The sequence below is a fragment of the Hakea prostrata genome, chromosome 4 (assembly GCF_041222555.1).
Source record: "Hakea prostrata isolate BN-2017 chromosome 4, UWA_Hpros_2, whole genome shotgun sequence".
Classification (NCBI taxonomy): Eukaryota; Viridiplantae; Streptophyta; class Magnoliopsida; order Proteales; family Proteaceae; genus Hakea; species Hakea prostrata.
The window spans coordinates 10798618-10821254 of NC_142603.1; the positions used below are offsets into that span (position 1 = coordinate 10798618).

At 38.3% G+C, this 22637-nt stretch overlaps 2 protein-coding genes across 2 annotated transcripts; both read left to right on the top strand.

The window, feature by feature from the left end:
• Positions 1-5506: 5506 nt before the first annotated feature.
• LOC149017819 (uncharacterized) lies at positions 5507-6758 on the top strand. Its single transcript, XM_089152148.1, has 2 exons — positions 5507-5627; positions 5868-6758. The coding sequence occupies exon 2, from the start codon at positions 5889-5891 to the stop codon at positions 6576-6578; it is 690 nt and encodes a 229-aa protein (XP_089008274.1). The 5' UTR covers positions 5507-5627; positions 5868-5888; the 3' UTR covers positions 6579-6758.
• A 13621-nt stretch (positions 6759-20379) lies between these two features.
• Positions 20380-21993, top strand: LOC149017820 (putative galacturonosyltransferase-like 1). The gene has a single exon (XM_089152149.1). It carries the CDS (start codon positions 20464-20466, stop codon positions 21502-21504), a length of 1041 nt encoding a protein of 346 aa, XP_089008275.1. The 5' UTR covers positions 20380-20463; the 3' UTR covers positions 21505-21993.
• Positions 21994-22637: the final 644 nt, after the last annotated feature.

A 22637-nucleotide genomic window follows, 5' to 3' on the forward strand; every position in this document is an offset into this window, starting at 1 on the left:
AATTTGTACCGGTAACCTCTGGAGAAGTCGGTGACAGAATAACAACATTTTTACCGGTTACCATAAATGGCCGGTGGCATTTGGTTGCAGTCGGCATATGGCGACAACTGGCAGGTGTAGGTTCTTTGATTTCCTGGCCCTTCGGATATCATCAATGATTCAATATTAGGGAACATTACTGTTATTTATAAGTAATTATGATTATGATACCCAAAACTTACATTAATTTTAGAGATTTGTCGGATTAAATACATTGGATTTTTTCCACACAAATCTGAAATGTTTTGTTTATTTCTTAGATTTTTTTTTAAAATAAAAAATTGCTAAAATGATGATTATAAAATATCATGAGTCATACCATATATTATAACAATTGACAAAAACACGAGGTTGTTGTCATGGAGAGACCCGAAATTTTTTTGACTTTTGCTCGATTTCTTAGTAGATCAAGGCACAACTCGATTTTCACGATCTAATCAATTCAGATTCGATATAAAGTTACTAATTTGTGGGGGGGCCTTTTTTTTTTTGCCTCTTAGGATCAATTGGCCACCGTTTCAGCAATCAATTCAGATTCAGCAACAACACACAATATAAAGTTACTTAATTTTGGATGGAAAAAATATTTCAAATATAATTTCTATGATTGCAATGTTGTTGTTCTCTATCTATCCTCTAGCTTGCAATCTAAAAATGGAAAAAAAGACACACTAAAACATTTAATCTCCAGCTGGTTTTAATTTCTCATCAGCCAATTGAAAATAATTATTATTAAACCATAAAATCGGTTCCATAATTGGGCATGCATAACTCTTACATCACAATAAATCACACTTAGGGTCCATATCTTGGCTTTATAATTTTTATAGCCAAGTTATCATTAATGATATCTGAGTCATGAGTCACCACACCGTAAACGTGATTTGTGTTTCATAATTAGTTTAAAAACATGTTTTGAAAAGTTAAAACGTTTGGTAAACGTTGTCTGCGTAAATTTTTACTTTTAGTTTTTGGGTTGTCAGGCGAACGTTTTCTATGTGCATAAAAATGCTAGAAAGAATGATTATCTAATTAACCATTCTTATGAGAGTATTATAATCAACAAATAAGTTGTTATATGGGCTCCGGGCTTTAAAATATTCCGGCCCATTGTCAGGGAAATAATCATCTGCCCGTGTTTGCCTATATACGATAGAGTGGTAGACATTTATACTTCTCATTGGAGAGGTCATGGGTTTAATCATTGCAGAAAGCATCTCCTCCCCGAGGATGTAATCAAGGTGCGCGCAAATTTGGTCCGGATGAACCCCAACTTCAATTTTGAACTTGAAAATTTTGTTAGTTTGTCGTTTTTCCCCTCCATTGAGTTAAACATAAGGAAATGTACACACCTGAAGGGATCGTTTGGTTATGAGGAAATTGGAAATATGTTAATATTTAAAGAGTTTTTTTTTATTTCTATTTTCCATTCTGCTTGCAACCAACCATATTTAAAATGCATATAAAATAAAAGAAAATTTATGTGGTTACTTACTTTTAGGTTTCACTTTATAAAAATACTCACACAGTGTTTCATTTAATCAAACTAGTTAAAACTGAATTTGTATGTACAAAACTAAATAATTTGTTATTTTTATAAAAGAAAACCTAAAAACAATTTTTAGTTAATCACATAGTTTTTCTTTAAATAAAATGTTTAGAAGATAATGATTGCTAAGAAGAGAATGATAAAGAGAGAAAATGCTAGTATAGCATGTTAGGGTAATTGTATTACAAATTCAAAAAACACAATAATGGAATTGTAATACAATTGAAAGATGGAGATCCTTAACCAATTTTAAAAGTTTGATGTTGCAATCGAATGAATCACCAATAAACGAGGTTGAATTACATCTTAAGTGTTATTTTTAAGGTAATTGATATACCTTACTACCAAGGGTTTTTCGCACCACCACCTTTAAGATAAAACAACCTTCAACTAAAAGATGAGGTAGTTCTTCTAGTCCCTTCAGGCAGCCAAAAACTACAGCACAACACTTAGACAAACTCAAAGGAAGAAACTTTTAAAACAATAAGTAACAAATAATACAAGTGTGAGGAGTGTCTCTATTACACACCACATACAAGGAAGGAGTTGGATTTATATAAGCCCAAACCATACCTTATACCCCTTGAGATTCTCAAGGCAATGAATTGGGTCATTAAATTACAATGACTTATTCCTCACAAGGGAGAGAATCAATGGGCTTGTCCCTTCTCCACTAATGGGAATAAACTACCTTGACCTATCCTCCCCACTAATGGAGAATTAATTCTCATATTCACCTCTTTTGTATGAATTTGATTTAATCCATTCAATAACGTTAACCCCACTCATAATAATGGCCATGAAGTTGAAATAAAGATTAAAGGTTAATAATTAGAATTTGAGCAAAATTTCACCTTACAAATAAGCCCACTTCATCACCATGATCAAGACCTTTAAGACCCATGATAAATGTCATGAAGAGCCTTCTTTACTCATGGGTGCCTCATAACATCCTTACTTCATGGGTCCAATACACTAACAAAACAGTTAGAATAAAAGAAATGCAAAAACTAATTTTGAAACTTAATATAAATTTTAATAAAAAACCTAACATAACTTCTCCTAATTTGGAGATATATTTTCCCTAGCATGTTGCGATTTATTCATTTTTTTTTTGTAAGCGATTTAATCATCTACCATCAAAAGAAAATCAATTCAAATAATCATTTGATATAATTTGGTAAAGGTGATATTTGATGTCAATTAGGAGTTGGGATCTAGATAATACTACATCAGACCTTTCTACACCTTTCAAAAGAAAGTCTCAATTCAAGACACTAGCAAGGTGGAGGTATGGAGTGTAAGACCGGTTCAATTTTAGTGTTGCGCATTAAATGCGTAGCACTATATTGCAAACTGTTGAGATCAAAATCTTGACCGAGATTTCAATCTTGACAATTGGCGTAGGTGATGTGCGCATCATTCAAGTCTTGGCTGTGTAAAACCAATTCCCTTCTTTTTAGCAAGAATTCGAAAAACAAGGGATTATTTTCTCTCCTTGTTTTTCTTCTTTTTCATTCCTTCGTAAAAAGCCAATTTACTCAAAAAAAGACAAAACACCTACATCAAAGACAGGTCTAGGTAGTGGTGGCGTCTTAAACAGTAGGGTCTCTATGGTCTCAGAATTCTTACCTTTTATTGTCCAACCAAGATTTTCTATGGTCAGAAAGAATTCTTACCTTTTATTGTGAACCTTTCTTTTTGTGTCCTTAATTACCAAGATTACTTTATGGCTTGTTTGGTTATATGAATTCAAAGATTTTAAATGTCTGATTCATGAATTCGAGATTTATTCCCGTTTGATTGTAAAAATTCTTTATATTCATGAAATCTAGACATTTATCCCTTTACACTAAAAACATGAATCTGTAGATTTATGGGTATGAGGTGAAATCTACTATAAAAGTACTAAATATTTGCAGATTTCACAAAAATCACATTGACCAAATAGTTTTTTCATAATGAAATTTCTACAAATTCAAGTTAACCAAACAGTTAATTTTATGAAATATGACTCCATAGATTTGAAATATTTAGACTCGTAAAACCAAACAACCCTTTAGAGTGTTGCGCATTAGCATTGAACTGCATATGGTGAAGATGAAATCAATGGTCGAGGATGAATCCCAACCACTCAATTTATGTGTTCTTTTTTGTTATATTATTTTTTCAACTATACCTATGTGCAATAAAAAAATATATACTAAGCAAAATGAGTTGTCGAGATTTTGACCTCGACCACTCGGGAGATGGTGGCCATTCGGAGCTTACTATTAACCTAGAGAACCTATATTGGCTATACCTACATAAGTATCCATTACATAATCTATCCACTAAAAAAAAAAAAAAAAAAACAAATTGCACAAGCACCCCAAAATGGCGGCTTTAAAGCATTGACACCCCAGTTTATGTTTGAAAAACACACACACCCAATTCAATAACATAATGACATGGTAGTCCATTATGTTATTGAAACCATTAGTCCACTGTTTTATTCTTCTTAAATTCCAAAAATGCCCTTATGGAGAAAAAAAATGGCCAAATGTATTCTCTCTTTTCACTCGGCTCTCCACCTTTGGCTCGACAGCAACGCCGCCGACACCCTCTTCAACTCCGGCCAAAAATTTCATGGCTAAGTCGTGAGTTTATTCGATATTTTTCCATTCTGGGCCTCTCTTTCTTGATATCTTTATATACCTGGATCAGGCAAAGTCGGGCTCGGGAGAGTAGAGATCAGCGATGTTTCGCATGACCTGTACTTGGATATTGAGACACTTTATATAATGAGCAGTTTCATCAAGCAAATTGCAGAAATCCATGGCTTCACCACCAGGGACTAGTTGTCGGAGTCGATTGGCACGGCTCAATTCTGAACCTTGTTGCTTATTACCCATATGATGATGATCGTGTCTGATCTTCTTTCTCTTCAAACCATTCACTCTAGACCAGATCAAAGATCTTTATCTTGTACGGTTCCGAAGCTTCCAAAGCATGACACGGCTCCATGCTCTCCTAGGCCCAACTGCAGAACCATCGATGCATCTGCTGCAATCTTTATTCCTTTAAGATTTCTACAACCCAGTCGGAGACTGTTTTCAACAAATCGGGCCAATCCCTGGAAGACTCATTAGAGTGATGAACATTTTGAAACTTGAAGAAATCATATGCAGTTAGAGAACGTGAAGACATTATTTGATAAATGCATACCCTTTGCCAGAATTAAACAAGATGCCAACTCTGGCCTTGGCCATCTCAAGTGCCTGGGAAAACCTAAGGCACTGCTTGGGTTTTTCTATATTGGGTGATAAGTTGCTGAACCCAGTGATAAATCTGAGTCAGAATGCTTGAAGTGGCTTGATCAACAATGAATCGAAGCGTTGTATTTTTGAGCTTCGGAAGTAGGAGAGTTTTTTCCGATGGAATAGATAACAGAGAGAGCTGATGAGTTTGAGAAGAGTGGTGCGAATTCCTCCAACGGAGAGTGCCAAAGGATCTTCGTAATCCTCGATGGAAGATTTCGATCTCGCCCCGTGTTGCCTGATGGGTTTCTTCTTTTGTGATATTTCTTCTCGGAAGATTTCGATCTCGCCAAATCTCTCTATCGAAGAGGGAGTCCGAAGGTGGAAGCCGAGTGAAGAGAGAGAATATATTTGACCATTTTTTTCTTTATAAGGGCATTTTTGAAATTTAAAAAACAAAACAGTGGACTAATGGTGTCAATAACAGAATGGACTACAACATTTAATGAATTGGGTCTATGTGTTTTTCAAACATAATGTGGGTATCAATGCTTTAAATCCGCCATTTTGGGTGACTTTGCAATTTGTTAAAAAAAAAAAAACGATGCGACAGGTTGCCCACGTACGGATGCAAAACAAGCGCCAGTAACGCCATCGAATCTTGGAAGTAGTTTCTTGCTTCTTTGGTTAAAAGAGTTGAAGTTTCAAAAGTAATTAATATTCCACCTCCACCAGGGAGACCAGTGACCGGAGAAGACGACTTTCGGATTCTGAATTCGATCGGTTCTACCTCTCGCTAGGTTCGCGCTTACCTTATGTATATCTTTTTCAGATGAGTTTCTTCCTGAATTTCCCAAATTCGATCAGTTTTTTGATTGATATAAATTGATCCATGGTGTAATCTTTTTGTCCAAGCTAGAAACCCTAGCAGCAGTTTCTCTTTCGATGCTTAACCTTTTGATCGCCAATTGATTGATCGTCTCTCTCAATAGGTTTTGTTATCTTCTAGGTTTTAATTTGTGCGCTTCTGTGATTTACAGGCTTTTTGTAAGTCTTGGAAGATGGCAAGTGGGTTTGAAGAATCAGCAAACAGGCCGCCCCAGAGCTCTTTTTGCTCAGGCAGTGGTGGTAGCAACGATGCTGGTAACTTTGAGTGCAATATCTGTTTGGAATTGGCGCAGGAACCAATTGTGACTCTGTGCGGTCACCTCTTCTGTTGGCCTTGTCTCTACAAGTGGCTCCACATACACTCGCATTCTCAGGAGTGTCCAGTTTGTAAGGCTTTGATACAGCAGGAGAAATTGGTGCCTCTTTATGGAAGAGGAAAGGCACCTAGCGATCCGAGATCCAAATCAATTCCTGGGGTTAATATTCCCAATCGACCCGCGGGGCAGAGGCCAGCAACTGCTCCACAACCAGACAATAATCATTTCCCACAGCATGGGATGGGCAACATGGGCTTCATGGGGTTCCCACCAATGGCGACTGCAAGGTTTGGAAACTTCACACTTAATGCGGCCTTTGGTGGTCTGATTCCATCCCTGTTTAATCTTCAAGTGCATGGTTTCCCGGATGCCACCGTCTATGGATCTGCTGCTGGTTTTCCTTATGGATTTGCTAATTCATTTCATGGGGTTCATGGGCATGGCTTTGCACGACCGACGCGTCAAGGACAACAGGCTGATTATTATTTGAAGATGCTATTTCTTATGGTTGGTTTCTTTGTGATTCTTGCTTTAGTTTGGTCATAGATGAAAATGACTGCCAGAATTCGAATTGATGATGGACATCGTGGATTTACTGTCAAATGCTTGTACATTCATAAGCTTGATTTAGTTTCATGTGAGGACATTGTCAATGATATTCTGTTGGTGCTCGTGTGGCTTTTGTTACTTCTGCCATCAAAAGATGCTTGAATACATCTTACATTTTTTCTCTTAAATGTATTGAAGGCCCCTATTGATCACTTTTTTTTTTTTTTTTTTTTTTGGGGGGGGGGTGTGGTTTGGATTTTTCTAACCCTCTCATTTGCTCGTATAGAAGCCTCACATTGTCAAAGGACAATGTATCAGACAAAGTGCACTTTGATGTGTTGTCTCGAGTTGTCATTTTTTTCGCTTGATCTTTTTCCTTCCATTTTCAGTGGATCAGGAAGGAACTTATTGATGTCTTGAAGCTCTTTGCAGTTTGAAAAGAATAGTTTCTTCTACAAGTTTGGCCTCCGCTCCTAGGTGTGATGAGTTTATGATTATGGCTGTCCGTAATCTTGAGTTTTTGAGTACACGGTTACAACTTAGGAAGGTAGTCAATGGCATTGTTTGCAGAACCAGTTCCCAATTTTTAGCCAACTTTACAGTAGTATAAATATGTGGCTATCCAATCGAGTGATGGTTTCAGCAGCAAAACCCCCCAAGAAACCTAAACCATATGGTCAAGATGAAGCTTTTCTAAATATGAAACTATGGCAGCTGCACAGTAGGTTCTCTTCTGTTGAATAAGTGAATTCTTATGCGGAAGTAGAACTGCAAACAAACAAGCAGTAATTTTCTCGGTTGGGGAAGATGAATATGGGTAGTCTATCTTGAAGCAGGGCATCTAACCCCAGGTTTCCCTCCTTCACAAAGAATTTCTTATATCGGATTGTGTATGTTGCCTCTTGCTTTCATTTTGTAACAAATCCCTTACATTAAGATCTTCTAGAAACACTCCTACTTAAAAAGTAAATCCTATCTCTAATTGGTTAATAATCAAGAGTGTCCTAATTACATAACAAAACTACTAAAAAGATGAATACTATCCTAAATTGATGATTACCCCAGTTATGAGTTGATAATTCCTAAATTCTCTTCTAACCAAGATCAGCTTGGTGGCTGTTCTTGACTTGAAACAAAAAGCTGAGTCATTAAAGATATTCTCTGTAGCTTGATCTTGACCAGCTGACCATTGGGCCCACCAAATCAGAAGTAGCATCCGTCCCTGGACTCTGGTCCCTATATCCTTTTTAGCACATATTCTTATGGACTCAAGTTGCTGAATGTGATCCAAATCTACATTATATTGTGAAGGCTTAGCAATGAACGTTCCTGCTTCAGTATTGATAATGAAAGAAGTTTGTAGTTTTATCATTGTTAGATTGTGATGTATGTTGAATCAAATAGATAAATTTCAGTTGGAACTGGCCATTTTATTTAGTTCTCCGTATCTGTTAACTAGACCCAAGTTGTTTAGTTTCTCATCTTCTGGCAGCTTATGTTATCCAAAAAAAAACCAGCTGCGATTCTTTTGCGTCACCTGTTCCAGGGTTGGATTCTATACCTTCTAAGCTAATTTTAGCGCTTAGATTTTGAAATTGATGCGGAAGTTTGAGAAGAAAAGAGGAGGAGAAGAGGAGAGAAAGTGAGAGAAGCCAGCTGTGATGCTTTGTGGAGCTTCACTTTTCATCGTGAAAAACTCCATTGCTCTTTATTCTTTATTTATAGGTATAGTTACAATCCTAAACAAGTAAGGAAATAATATAAAAACAAAATAGGACTTTAGAAGTCCAACACCCAGAAGGAAATCTACTCCGAATGGGATTTTATCCCATTGAGAACTAGCGGCTAGCGCTAGGGCGCTAATTCTCGATGGGCATATTAATGCCCAAAATGCCATTCAACAAACTTGTTTTTGTTTTTGTAGGCAAAATCTGTAAGTTTTGTTGCATCCTTATACATATTTATTTTCCACGTGCATCCTTAGAGTTTTGTTTTAATTGATTTTGAGAAAAGGGAGCGATATAGATACACTGCTTTGCACTGACCCAAACCTAGTTGGATATCCAGATGGAGAGAACCAGGTTCAATTTAGGATTTTGATCTACAATTTGTGTTATCTAGAAATAGTGTACTTTATTTATTTTTTTGATTTTGTTGTTTTAGAATTTAGCCTATGCAGGAAATTTGGTTTCTTAATTGTTCTTAACTTCATAGCTAAGAGGGTTGTTATTTCTGTATACACATGATGTGATCTCCATCTTCAGTGATAAATGGACATAACGGAATAGTTGGAATTGTGGTTTGAACAGCTGTGCCTGAGCTTTCTCTCCGCTCCCCTCCCCTCTCCTTCCCTTTTTGCAATTCTGAGTCCCCTTCTCGTAGATTTCTCCTCCTTCCCAACCTGGCCCTCCACAAATTTTGTATCCGAGCCAAAGGATCATCTCCTTTCCCATCAAGTCATCTCATTCTCTTCCCTATCAATTTCTCTCACCTTGTTTGTCTTCTTTCCATTACTTCTCTGTCTATGACCAACAGCAGTAAACCCCCGCCCCCCAACCACCCTCCACAAATAAAAAAAATCCAGATACTTACCCTCATCTGTTTGGTTCCCACAGCAACCCTAACCCCACTGGTGCAGGTGCACTGCCATGGATTGACCTAAACCATTTCGGTATCCAGACAGAGACAACCTGGTTCCGTTAAAATTTTGGGTCTGGGAGGGCATCTTGTTTTGGTATTTAGCTTTATCGAAAACTGGATTAATTAGAATTTTTAGTTACTTTTTTGTAACCACTTTTATTGCTATTGATATTCTTAGACTCTTAGTCTCTTGTATAGGGTTGTACAAAAGATAACATGAGTCAGTTTAGAGTTTATTTAGGATTTTATATCGATTCTCAGTATTAGTTAATTAGAGGTCCTTATTTGTTTATTTGTGTCCAAAGTTGTAAGCTATTCAAGTTCAGATTGAATCCTACCCCCACCCAAAAAAAAAAAAAAAAAAAAAAAAAATTGAAGAAGTTCAGATTGAATAAAGAAGTTTTTTGGTTTATGTTACAAGAGTAGTAGGGACATGTTTGTGTCACCATCCTCTCATCCTATGTGCAATCTTTGATTTTCTTCATCATCTTTTGTTCTTGTTGTTCTTCTTCTTCTCTTCTTTTATTTCGGTTCCTCAAATAATTACACCATAACTCTGTTTTCTTGGCTGCTGTATAGCCTCGTATAAGTTTATTGAGTCCTTTGGTAATCATTGATCTCCTTTGAAGTTAGGACCAAAGGATTTTCCACTTCCCCCCTTGATAGTTATACCTTTTCACTGTGAGTTTCATAGCCAGATTCAGACGTAGTTTCAGCATGACCACCTGGATGAAATTTCAGATATTTGATTACCTAGCAACCAACAGGTCTCCTTGATATATTGACATTTTGGCTGAAATTTCAAGTGTGATTGATTGATGCCAAGCAAGTTAAATTTTTTTTCCCCGTTGAAGTGATTTCCGTTCTACTACCCTGTGTTGATCTCCTTTTTGTGTTATATCTTGACTTGCTTTTCCCCTCCTTGCTGGTTATATCTAACTGAAGAAGACGGTAACTCTCTTCCAGTTCTTGTGATTTGTCCCTATGCTTTTACTCATCCTCTTTGCCGGTTACCCATCCTTGATTACTTAGTTGTTGTTCTATCTGGAAATGCATCCTACCTTCTGTCCTGGTTCTACATTCTCTTTCTTTCTATTAGCTTCCTAGTTTACCCTTATGCTAGCCATATATTGCCCTGATTTCTTTGTTTTCTTCTATTTACTTTGCAGTCCAATAAATTGCAATCCTGCCATTGTTATTATAGACTGACTACATTATTGAGATTGGATGGTATGAATTACTCCTTTCAATCAGCAGTGGGTTCTGTAAATTGCAAATAAAATCTTAATTTGAAGACAATTTCTCAGGAACTTGGTGAGTAATAACACCTTCTATGATAAGGTGTCACACATCAATAATGATTAAATATTCCAAAGATGGATCAGATTGCAGTTGAAGAATTGATCAGTAGTGAAACTCCACGTTCTGTTTCCCACTGAAGAGAAATCTTTTGCTAGTGACCATCAGGAGAACATGATGGTTGATAACTTGATCATGATCTGATTTGGATTATTGTGACATCAAAGCTGTGGTTTTTCTTGTTTTACAAAACTTCTAGATGACTGGTTTTCATTTACAATCCCACCTTGACTTGCAACTAGTGTTAACTTCAATTTCAGAAAATTTTTTTTTTTCAAAAAAAAAGAAGAAGAAGAAGAAGAAAAAGACTATTGCTTGCTGGTTGGAGTTTCTATTGCTTTGGGTTGATAGAATTAGAGTCTAAATTCTTTTGAGATTTGGACCCTTGGTTCAGAGACTGGTCTGATTGTAATGAACTCCATATTGCTGGTTTTTGTTGGTCAGGAGGTTGAGACAACCTTTTTTTTATTTTATGAGAAACGCTTCTTGGAATTGATTCTGTTTATTTCTCTCTGTTATTTAATTTTCAGAAAATCTTCATCTTCATTTTTCTTTAACATTTGGACTTTAATCCTGGAACAGACCAACGGATGGAGTGTCGTGCTTCATAGTGATAATTCTGTGTTTGGGATTGACATGATTTGCTGGACAGAAGTTGTCTCTACAATGTTGTTTTCCTTTATTAAAGGAGCTATTGCACTGTTATGGTAATCTGGGGAATGAACTCCAAAACAAATAGTTTTTGGGTTCATATGAGTTGCTTGTTGTGAGCAGGGTCAGGGTTCCTGATTCAGCTGTCTTGCCCTAGAGGTGATCCGAACTTCCATTTTTTCATGAAATTGGCTCTAAGTTAGTAAATTAAATTACTTACTATCCTTTGGGGCGCATGGTGATCCTAAAGCAGGACTTTGTAACCATGATTGCAACAGTAACATCTCCAGTCTGTAGTCCTGTCCCAAACAACCAGATGAATGACTACTATTCCTTCATCTGGTTGTTTCAGTGCAAATTTATCTGTCTCAGAAAAATGCTTGGTCAGAAATTTCAAGGGGTATAGGATTTCTACAAGTGGCAACTTTTTGGAAAATTGTCAGATATTTTGGATGTCTTAACAAAATACAGCAGCAGGTGTGGTGATCCCTACATGGGCAGTAAAACCGTGGGCTCCTGATGTTAGATTTTTTTTTTTGGATGAATAATAATTAAATTACTGAAGAACAAGAAAAACATACAAAGGGATAAGGGGGGAGGGGGAACCCCAGTCAAGAGGGGGGAAGGAAAGAAGCTGAGAGGTTCCAAGAACTAACAATCACCCTATTTCTTGGAGAGTCAACAACAGGGGGTGGGGGAGAGACCGAGTCTCAAAGAAACATCAAAACAGATGGCATTCCAAATCATATCTCTGGATCTAGATTTGGAGGTCCATCTCCTCAGATTACGCTCCCACCAAAGATGGTGCAAAGTGGCGGCAAAGACAAGTTTGCCCACAAGGTCGCAGATAGTGGAACCGGCATAGCTTCGCAGGATCCAATTCCAATCTCGAGCAAAGCAATGAGAATGTCGCGATCCGGGCCAAATGGAGGCAGTGGCAAGGGACCAAACAGAGCGGGAAATTGGGCAACAGAAAAAAAGATGGTCAATATCCTCTGAGCTATTCCAACAACTGGCGCAGTTTGGGTTGGTGGGGATGTGGCGGCTAATGAGAAATGCTTGGGTTGGAAGGGCAAGGTTAAGGGCTCTCCAAAGAGTGAGGGCATGGTGAGGGATATGGTTTTTGAACCAAACAATGGGGGGCCAAGGTAAGGGAGGGTAGGGGTCTCTCAGAAGGTTCCAGGCAGAGGCAGAGGCAGTGGAGAAGGAGGTGCAACGGGGGTGGAGCCAAGTAATGCGGTCACTTATGGAGGGGAGGAGGGGGGGGGAGGGAGATCCAAACCTATGTGAGATAAGGGTGGGGGAGGGGGGTCCAATTACCATGGGAGATAAAAGTGGAGAGGGGAGTGGCTTTGGGGATATGGGAGTTTTACACGGTTCTAGGGCCAAGGAGATTGAATAAGATACCCATCGGATGCCAGGGGTCCAGCCAGAAGGAGGTGGAGGAGCCAGAAGAGACAAGGATAGAAATGGCAGGGAGGGCACGATCGCGAAGAAGCAGGAGCTTCCTCCAAATCTAGGAGGGATTGGGGGGAAGAGAGACAGTCCAGATGGAGTCAGACTTGAGGAGGAATGAATAGACCCAAGAGACCCAAATGGAATCATGTTTGGAGGCAATTTTCCATATGAGTTTCAAGAGGCAGGCCATATTCATGTCCCGGATTCGACGGAATCCAAGGCCCCCTTCAGATTTAGGACGACAAACGGAAATCCAGCTAATTGGGTGGAGGAATCGGGAAGATTCTTGGCCCTTCCAAAGAAAAGCACAGAAAATGGATTCCAGGGAGTGGATGACAGAGACGGGAAGGGAGAAGATGCCACACCAATAAAGATAGGAAGATTGGAGGACAGATCGGATAAGCACCGTTCTCCCAGCAAACGAGAGGAGCTTGCTTTTCCAGAGTTGAAGCTTTTTCCGGATATGATCAAGCATGGGGGAGCAATGGTGGCAGGGGCCGGGAAAGATCCGAGGCGATCCGGTGAGCGCCCGGATGAGGCTCGGGAGGAATCCGAGAGAGACAGAGCGGGAAGGAGAAGATGCCACACCAATAAAGATAGGAAGATGGAGGACGATCGGATAAGCACCGTTCGGAAGCTTGGCTTTTTCCGGATAGACAAGCATGGGGGAGCAATGGTGGCAAGTGAGGCGACCGGGGATGAGGGGAGTCCCGGGTAGGTCAGAGAAGATCCGGAGGAATCCGAGACACCCGTGAGAAAAATGGAGGATTTCTCAAGATTAACTTTAAGACCCGAGAGGGATTCAAAAAGGGAGAGGGAGGACAGGATGGAAGAGATGGAAGAGTGATCTGCCTTAGAGAAAATCATGAGGTCATCGGCAAATGCAAGGTGGGTGAGCTTTAGTGATCGGCATTTGGGAATAGGGGAGATGAGTAATTGATCCGTTTTGGATTGGATGAGGTGAGAAAGGACTTCCATAGCTAAGGTGAAGAGGTAAGGGGAGAGGGGGCAACCTTGTCGGATTCCAACTCGAGAAGAGAAAAAACCAGCCGGGGAACCATTAGTGATGATAGAGAAATGAGGGGAGGAGATGCAGGTCTCAATCTAATGGATGAAGGGGGAAGGAAAGCCCATAGCTGATAGGGCTTTGCTGATGAAGTCCCACCGAATAGAGTCGAAAGCTTTATGCATTACACTTCTATTTTGTTTCCTATTCAAGTTGTAATCCAGATTGGGAATGCTAATTAGACTTTAGTTTCTAATTCTGTTGAACGATTAGACTGTACATATGTAACAGCTACTGATAGTCACCCACAGATGAATGAAACCAGAATTTACTTTGATGCATTGTTGAAATCCTGAGAGAGGATCTGAGAGGGATTAGGGGAGAGCCCTAGGGTGAGATACCCATTTCCTTACCCCGTTGTGGACTTCAAATCCGTGTTGTGTCCAATCTTTCTCAAGAGTTGTACCAAGTTGCTATGATTTCTTTCAGCAGATTGTTCATCGGTTTCTGAAGATTACGGCATCACAGCCTTACTGCCAAGTGCATCTTCAACAGCTGAACCTGCAAGAACAAATCCATCAATGATCCAAGAAAATCTAGGGTTCCGAAAATTGTAAGGGCTGATTGATCTTCTCTTTCATTGTATTTTGATCATATCTTCTATTTGGGATTCATCCTACTTGCAGGAAAAATATTCAGTTAGTTGGCAAGGGAAGTATTCAACCCATTTGCTACTTCGGCAACTTATTGTTCCATTATTCAAGTTCCAGTTGTTCTCTTCCTTGTTTCCTGATGGTTATGTATATCATTGGGATTAGATGATCTAACCGGGATTGGCAACCATAGGCCAATGCAGAATTTGGGCCCAAATCATACTCCAAGTGGCAGCCCTACAGGGTGGCCAAATCCTATAGGGGCTAAAGGGCCATTCCCCCATCCCCTTTGGAATCCAGAATGGTCCTGAAAAATCCAGAATAATTTTAGGAGCTGGGATCTACTTCTGGTTTTCAATTGAACAAGTGGTTAAGAGTCCTAGTTGGAATTCCATTCTCAATTGGATTCCTTCTAGAATAGGAAGTTTAATTTTGCAAGTCTCTAATTGTGTAGGAGTTCTGATTATAATTCTTCTTTCAGTTGTGAGTAGAATCTTAGTGTGACAAGGAATTCCCCTTCAAATAGAATTCCCTTGTCGAGTCCAAGTAGTTTTCTTATTTGAGTCCAAGTATGATTTCCTTTAGTTGTAATATAAATAGAGCCACCCCCCATGTAAATACTATAGATTTGAATGAGTAAAGAATTGAAAGAAGACTTGAGTAGACTTGGGTTCCCAAGGAGGGGGGCCCAAAGCTGTTATTTTTTCTAGTTTTCTGCAATTTTCCAGATTTCCTTCACTCTCCACCCTGTGGCAGCCTTGGAAGATTTCATATTTGCTGAACTTGTTCAAGGGTTCTGTCTACACAAGTAAGCCTCCATTCCCACCCAACCCCTCCTGCTTTCTCTCCTCTCTTGTGGCACACTAAGAATTCCCCCTAAACCCTAAAAAACCTAGAACTTCAAATCCCCATCTCCAAAACCTCTCCCTTATGAGAACAACCTTTCCACCTCTGAACCCTAGAATTTCATCTCTGAAGTTCTTCCCGAGAACCAAACCCTAGAATTGAAACTGAACTTCTAAGAATACAATTTCAGATGCAGATTTCTATTAATTTACTCACATAAAACCTACTGGCAGAACCTGAACCAGCTTCCCATCAACCCTTAACCCTAGAAGACTCTCCACTCATCCTCATCAACAAACCCTAACCCTAGGACTGAAACTGAAGCTAGAATACTCTAAAACAGATTTTGTTTTCAGTCTAAAACCATTACAAAATCCCTTGGCTGAACTTAATTCCCCATTCCCTCAACCTGACCACAACCTTAGACTTCCTCTAACCCTAGTTGCAGGGTAATTTTGGGCATATTTAGTTGCTGGCCACCTGTGTTTGCCCTAAACAATTGTCCACATCAGAAGGTTTGATTGCATGGTATGAAACCCTAAATTAGTTACACAACCTTAGTTGCAGGGTGCATTGAAGGGTTGTTAGCTGCTGTCCAATAGGATCTGACCTAGAACAGGAGGGTTTCAATCCTTAGTGTACTGCTAGTTCACCTAAGAGGATCTTGAGACTGGCCCTTACATTGGGTTACATCATCAGAACTGTTCTGGTTCTAGTCTTACCTTGTGGTTGATTTTCTTGTGGGTAAACAGTTATGTGATGTTCTGTCTTAAGGAAAGTTGGTAATTAGTTATAGATTTGAGTGAACTAATAAATACAAGAATAAATCTAGTATTTGTAAATACAGCAGAACTGAATGAGTTTATGGTTCACTAATCTGGATTTATGAATCCAAGTTTAAATAACAGGCACAGAGAAGGCTGACCTTTCAAAATAGCAGGTATGAAAATGGAGAATTGAGAACTGAATCTGAAACTACACATAAACGGCAGATGCTAGGGCAGCTTATAAGAGCTTAGTGTAAAGCAGAAACAGATTAGAGCTATGTAGCAATTAGCAGTGCAGAGGAAATCCTTGGTTTGTTCATATTTGAAAATACAGAGGTTTCAAAAATAAAAAGCACATGCCTCAAGTGAATAGCTTTGTTCACTTCCTCGTTGGTCTTTTCAGTGTTTCTATAGATAACTAGTCCTGGGGCTCTCGGTATGTCCTGGCACAGGCTTGGACGTGTTTTGGTGATTCCATTTTATTTTTATTCACTCTTGGTTGAAACATTGGAGTCGACCTTTTTTTTGGGGTCAAAAGGTGACCATTGACTTGTGCATTTTCTGGTGTCCTTATCTGTTTCTGAGATTTAGTTGTATATTAGGGACTCTGCTTGTGCTTTGCACCCATTTTTTGCTTTCCCAAGTTACTTCACCGTATAAAAGGCCTTATAGAATCACCTTTGAAAATCTGTCTTGGTTGGTATACCTGTATTTTGGGCTTGTGTTTCTTTTTCTATTATAAAATACGTATGTGTTGCGAGGGGCCTGTGGCAACTGGCAACCTCCTAGAGGATGAGAATGCCCAGAAGAGATACCTTTTTTGAAAATTGGTGAGGGTCAGTTTCTTATGCTGTGACTTGGAAGTTTACTGACAAATAGATCACAAGGTCCCTGGAAGGGGTTAGTCAGTCTAAGAGCATTGAAAACTGATGAATATCCAGCAGATAGTACCAAATGCTTGAACTGGGCCACGACGTCAAAGAAGTAGATTATTTGTTTAGATGATTCTTGGTGGATCACATAACAGCACCACACAACACAATCAATCTGACCATTGATTCTCATTTCTCAACATGAGTTGTTCCATTGAACAAGATATTTCCCCGCAGCGTTACCGTGGGAATTCTTTTGCCATGCCTTTTACCTGGCTTCAAACCCTGCAAGGTGCGATGTTTCTGGCACCGTTTACATTTAATCAAACGACCCAAATCTGACATCAAAGTACCGTAATAATGAATTCTTTGACCAAGAAACAGAGATGGACAAACAACTTGGTTGGAAATAATAAATTGCAATGATCACTTCAAAAAGAGAAGTCCATGCCGTAAGACATGCGGTGCGGTGCAGTAGGTGACAGATTTTACTCGACTGAGCAATGTCATTTGACTCAGGCTATGAGGTTTCTAAGAATTTTTTAAACCTAATCTAAATGATTAGTTGGAGTGTAAATGAATAATTGAAAATTGCTTTGAAATTCGTTTTCACGTCAATTAAATTACTTATTTAGATTTATTTTTTTATTTTTATAATTTTACTTGAAATACGTGACTATTTGTTTAGATATTTTATTAAGGGCTTGTTTGGTTATATGAGTCTGAAGATTTCAAATATCTAGAGATTTCAAATCTATAGATTTCAAATTTATGGAGTCATAATTTTTAAAATTAAATGTTTGGTTGTGGAGTGAAATTTGTGGATTTATCCTAAAAAATTATTTGATCGACGTGATTTTTGTGAATGTGCAAATGTATAGCTTTTTTGAAATCTCTGGATTTCACCCTTTACCCATAAATCTACAGATTCACGTTTTTAGTGTAAAAAGGTGAATCTCTAGATTTCATGAATCTAGAGATTTTTACAACCAAACGGGTATAATTCTCAGATTCATGAATTTAGAGATTTGAAATCTCTGGAGTCAAGTAACCAAACAGGCCCTAAAATAATCTCTGAAGTTTTTAAATTCTTAAATTTCAAACTTGATCTCACAAATAAAATGGTAAAGATATTTAAGTTGTTAAAAATTTATATTTAAATAGATATTTATGCCCATTTAGAAGAATTACCTAAAAAAATAATTATCAGATTATTATCTGAATTTAACTGGATATAATAAGATGTGGATATGGTATTAAATCTAAATATAATCTGTTTACACCCCTAATTATTAGGATTGAAGAAAGAATATGGAACGTGGCCTTTTTGGTTGGACCACTTTTGTTTTCCAATTTTAAACCATCTGATCTGATCATCTGATGCTCAATCATAAATAGTAGGGGAAGTTAAACGTGGAGACAAGGAGACATGTGCCATGGGGGACCCCTTTATTAAAGAGAAAGTGTTGAATAGAAGGTGGTCACATGGCCTGATACGACCCTTTGCATATTATAGATCTTATCATTTTTTACTTCATTATTCGCTTCATCATTTCACTTTCTTTTTTATCTGTTTGTTCATAACAAGATTAGGGCTGTTTTCATGCAGTTTGGTGGGTCCCATGGTTTAGGCTTGAATCTTCTCCGTCCTTCTGTTTCTTTAACTTAGACGTGAGATCATAAGATTATATTAGACCACCGATAAGACCACGTTGATGGATCCAGTGCTTATACTAATAGTGCACAGGGTTGATGCTTGTATAGTTGAATTCGAAACTTTGAACATTGCGTAGCTGTGAGTGCAAGATTGCCGTTGCTGCATTTTTTTTTCACTCCAAAAAATGAAAAATAAATAATCATTGCAACAAATGGTATGAATGTTTTCTGCAAATGTAGCATCTGATATGATAGGATAATATCCAACTGCATGTTACTGCACATGTATTGATCAATGACCGTATAAAGTAGCTAGTATTATTGATGAGATTAATTCATTATATTTCACCGGTGCCAGAATAAGAAATATTTAAAATAATGAATGCTGATATAAATAGATATTCTTTAAAAAAAATGAAATAAATAAAAAAAATATATAACATCACAATTTAGAGTAGCTAAGATCCATATTGAAAACGTGCATAGTGATTTTAATGAATGAAAAGATTTTTGAATAGCTACTGTTCGAATTGAAAGCTCGCAAGCATGCAGGAAGGTTATAGGGACCGGGTGAACTGTGACATCAGTAACCTCTATATGTTGGAGCTTAGTGTTTCTTCTTTAAAATTTAAGATTCTTTTAGAATTGGGTGATTTTCTATGTCGGACAAATATCAGTTTCATTTCTGATAAGGAAAATGGATCATGGATCCATTTCTTTGTAGATGTGTGCCATGTGTGCCATGTGTCCCAACATCACATCAAATGATTGTAATTTATAGATTATTGATTATAGGTTTAATGTGTTGGCTTAGATCAACTTGACTTAGTTCCCATTATTTGGGTTTGGTCCAAATTATTTAATTTAGTTTTTCTAGGTTTAGAGGGGTTATCGTGCGATGGCTCCATTTTGTTGGTTCCATTCTAGGCTTCTCGAGTTCCTCTTCTTCTCCCATTTTTCGATATATGCTGTAATGGTGATTTACGATGTTTTTTGAATAGTATTTGTCATGGTTTAGCATCTCAGGTCATATGAAGTTCATTGTTTTGAGTCATTACAGTTGTAGTTTTATGCAAAATTGAATGGTGTAGATTTAAGTAATTCATGTTGCATTTAACTAGTGGCTAGAAGGACAGAAAGATAGTATGATTGCATGTAGAGAATCCAAATACATCATCGAATTCTCGAATGCCATGTGTCTATATAGGAAGAGCTACATGGGGTGAAAAGTAATCTACCACTTTGGTTGGTGGAATTGGATGTGATTAAAATGGATAATAAAGTTCAGAGAGTTTGATAAAGGAAGTGAGCACCATTAATTACAAAAAAAATGACATGTATCAGCTGGCTATTAACAAAAATGGTGGGCCATTTTTGGTACATATTGGATTCTTCTAATATATAATTGATGCCAAATTACCTTAAGTCAATTCCCAAAATATTTTTTCCTGCAATTTTTTCTTGTAATGTTAATGTTGTTCATCATAAGGCATCATCTGCGTAAAATAGAGAAGAAATGACAGTTGCCACGTCGTTCCTATGTTGGTATGTCACTCATCACTGTTTGTTGGTGAATATTGCTTCTCTGTTATCCTATTATTTCCTTACTCTCTAAGCCAAATGCTTCCCTTTCTTTCAATCCTGCATTTCCAAATCAAAATACTCTCTCTAAAACAAAGAAAATGATTAATCTATAATTAAATTTCTCAATCAAGCATTCTATCAAACACATGATAGGCACCTTTAAAAATTGACTGGACATGGAAAAAAAAATTTGTTTTTTCAGAAGTTTGTAATAAATTTGGAGCCACCCACCTTCATGGTGAACTTGGATTCAAAGACAAACCCCCTTTCTCTCTCTTTCACTGTCTCTATAAAGACACTCATCTCCTTCCTTGTCTTCAGTTACAAACCTTTCTTCTTTCTCTCTCTCTCAGTGATTGCTTAAGGTGAGGGGAGAGGTGTTTCTGAAACATGCCCAGATCAACACTGTACAGGTATCACACTTTCTGTCTTGTGAATCTTGTGCTAAGCTTCTTAGTCACCAGTGTTGCTGCTTCTGCTGCTCGATTTAGAGAAGCACCTGAGTTCTATAATTCCCCAGAATGCCCAAAGATCCCAGAAGGATCCGAAATGCATTCAGATCTCATCATCCACGTGGCAATGACACTTGACGCAGCTTACCTGAGAGGATCCATGGCAGCCATTTTGTCAGTTCTCCAACACTCTTCTTGCCCACAAAACGTAGCCTTCCATTTCGTCGCCTCCGCCACCGCTGACGCCGCCCACCTCCGCCGCACCATATCCAATTCCTTCCCCTATTTGAGATTCCAAGTCTACCCTTTCGATGAATCCGCCGTCGCCGGCCTTATCTCCACCTCCATTCGCGCCGCTCTCGATTGCCCACTCAACTATGCTCGTAACTACCTCGCCAAGCTTCTCCCTCTCTGCGTTCGTCGCGTTGTTTATCTCGACTCGGATCTTCTCTTGGTTGACGACATCGCCGACCTCGCCGCCACTCCTCTCGGCGATGAAAGCGTTCTTGCGGCGCCGGAATATTGCAATGCTAACTTCACCTCCTACTTCACCTCAGCCTTCTGGTCCAACCCTTCTCTCTCCTTAATCTTTTCTGGTCGCAAAGCTTGCTATTTTAACACTGGGGTGATGGTTATCGATCTTGAGCGATGGCGAGCTGGTGACTACACAGCCAAGATTGAAGAATGGATGGAACTACAGAAGCGAATGAGGATTTACGAATTGGGTTCTTTGCCTCCTTTCTTGCTTGTCTTTGCCGGGAATATTGCTCCGGTAGATCATCGATGGAACCAACACGGCCTTGGTGGCGACAATTTCAGAGGGCTCTGTAGAGATCTGCATCCGGGTCCGGTGAGTCTCTTGCATTGGAGCGGAAAGGGTAAACCTTGGGCTCGACTCGATGCCAATCGACCTTGCCCATTAGATGCCTTGTGGGCACCTTACGATCTCTTGCAAACCCCTTTTTCGCTTGATTCATGATTCCTGCAACAGAAGCAGAGACTCAGAAACAGAGTGATTGAGAGGTGTTCACGCTTCACATTCATTGTAGATAATTATATACGGATGTTAAATAGATTATCAGAGCTTTGTATATCTCGAAGGATTCTTGTCTGTGCAACAGAGGAGAGGAGGAGAGGATTATAACTACATCACCCATATACCTCAAGAAGGGAAATAAAACCTGGGTTCTGCAAATATTGTTTGTTTCTTGTTGAATACAGAACCATAATTGCAGGAGAGTTGTTCTTTCTTGTGGGTTATTATGATTCTTTTATCGTTTTCAATTTGTTTATTGTACATAAAAATTAAAATGGAGAATAATACATGGAAATTTTTGTTTTGAATTGATTCTTATTTGTGTTGAAGCTTAGATTGATGCAACAGCTCCCATGTGCTTCAGGGATCTATGCGAACCAGATGATTTGGGTGGGCAATAACTGGTTGGCCTCATGCTTGGAGCATTTTATGCTGGTAACATGCATTCAGATCCAACTGGTTTAATGTTCTATCCAAGATCTCAAATTATGATTTGCAGGTCAAATGAAATAGAAAAAGTTACAAATACAACTAAATTCTCTTCTTTTTTGGGAGAGATTGAATTGTCATTCTTGTGTCTTGATTGAATTTGCATGATTAGATTATTTAAATAATTGATTAAACTGTAGTTTCTCAAAATAATTACATTCTTGTTAGATCTCAATATAATTGCTTAAAACTTCAAAGAAAGGCAATATAATCTAGAAAATTTATCTTGTGCAACAAGTGTATTGATGACTGACTAACTTCCATCGTCATCAAGTTATGAATTTGACGACAAAATACTTTAACATCAGTTCAGTTTCTTTTCATGCAAGATGCAATACAAATATAAAATTATTTCCACTTTCTTTTAAGAAATCATGATTTTTTCTATTGATTTTGAACATTTGGTTTTGTTTTTTTGGTAAAGTGAACATTTGTTAGGGCAAGGAGAAAAGCCACAATAAGATCCATTGAAATATCCATGGTTGGGGTTTTAAAGACACAGACTTATAGAATAAAATCCTTTTAACAAAAGTGGATTAGAGATTATGGAGGGAGCCCAACCCAATTGGAACTATGGCTACAAAAAG

What these genes read in the sequence shown, in the direction of transcription:
- LOC149017819 (XM_089152148.1), top strand. Translation starts at nt 5,889, where the DNA reads ATGGCAAGTGGGTTTGAAGAATCAGCAAACAGGCCGCCCCAGAGCTCT.
- LOC149017820 (XM_089152149.1), top strand. Translation starts at nt 20,464, where the DNA reads ATGCCCAGATCAACACTGTACAGGTATCACACTTTCTGTCTTGTGAAT.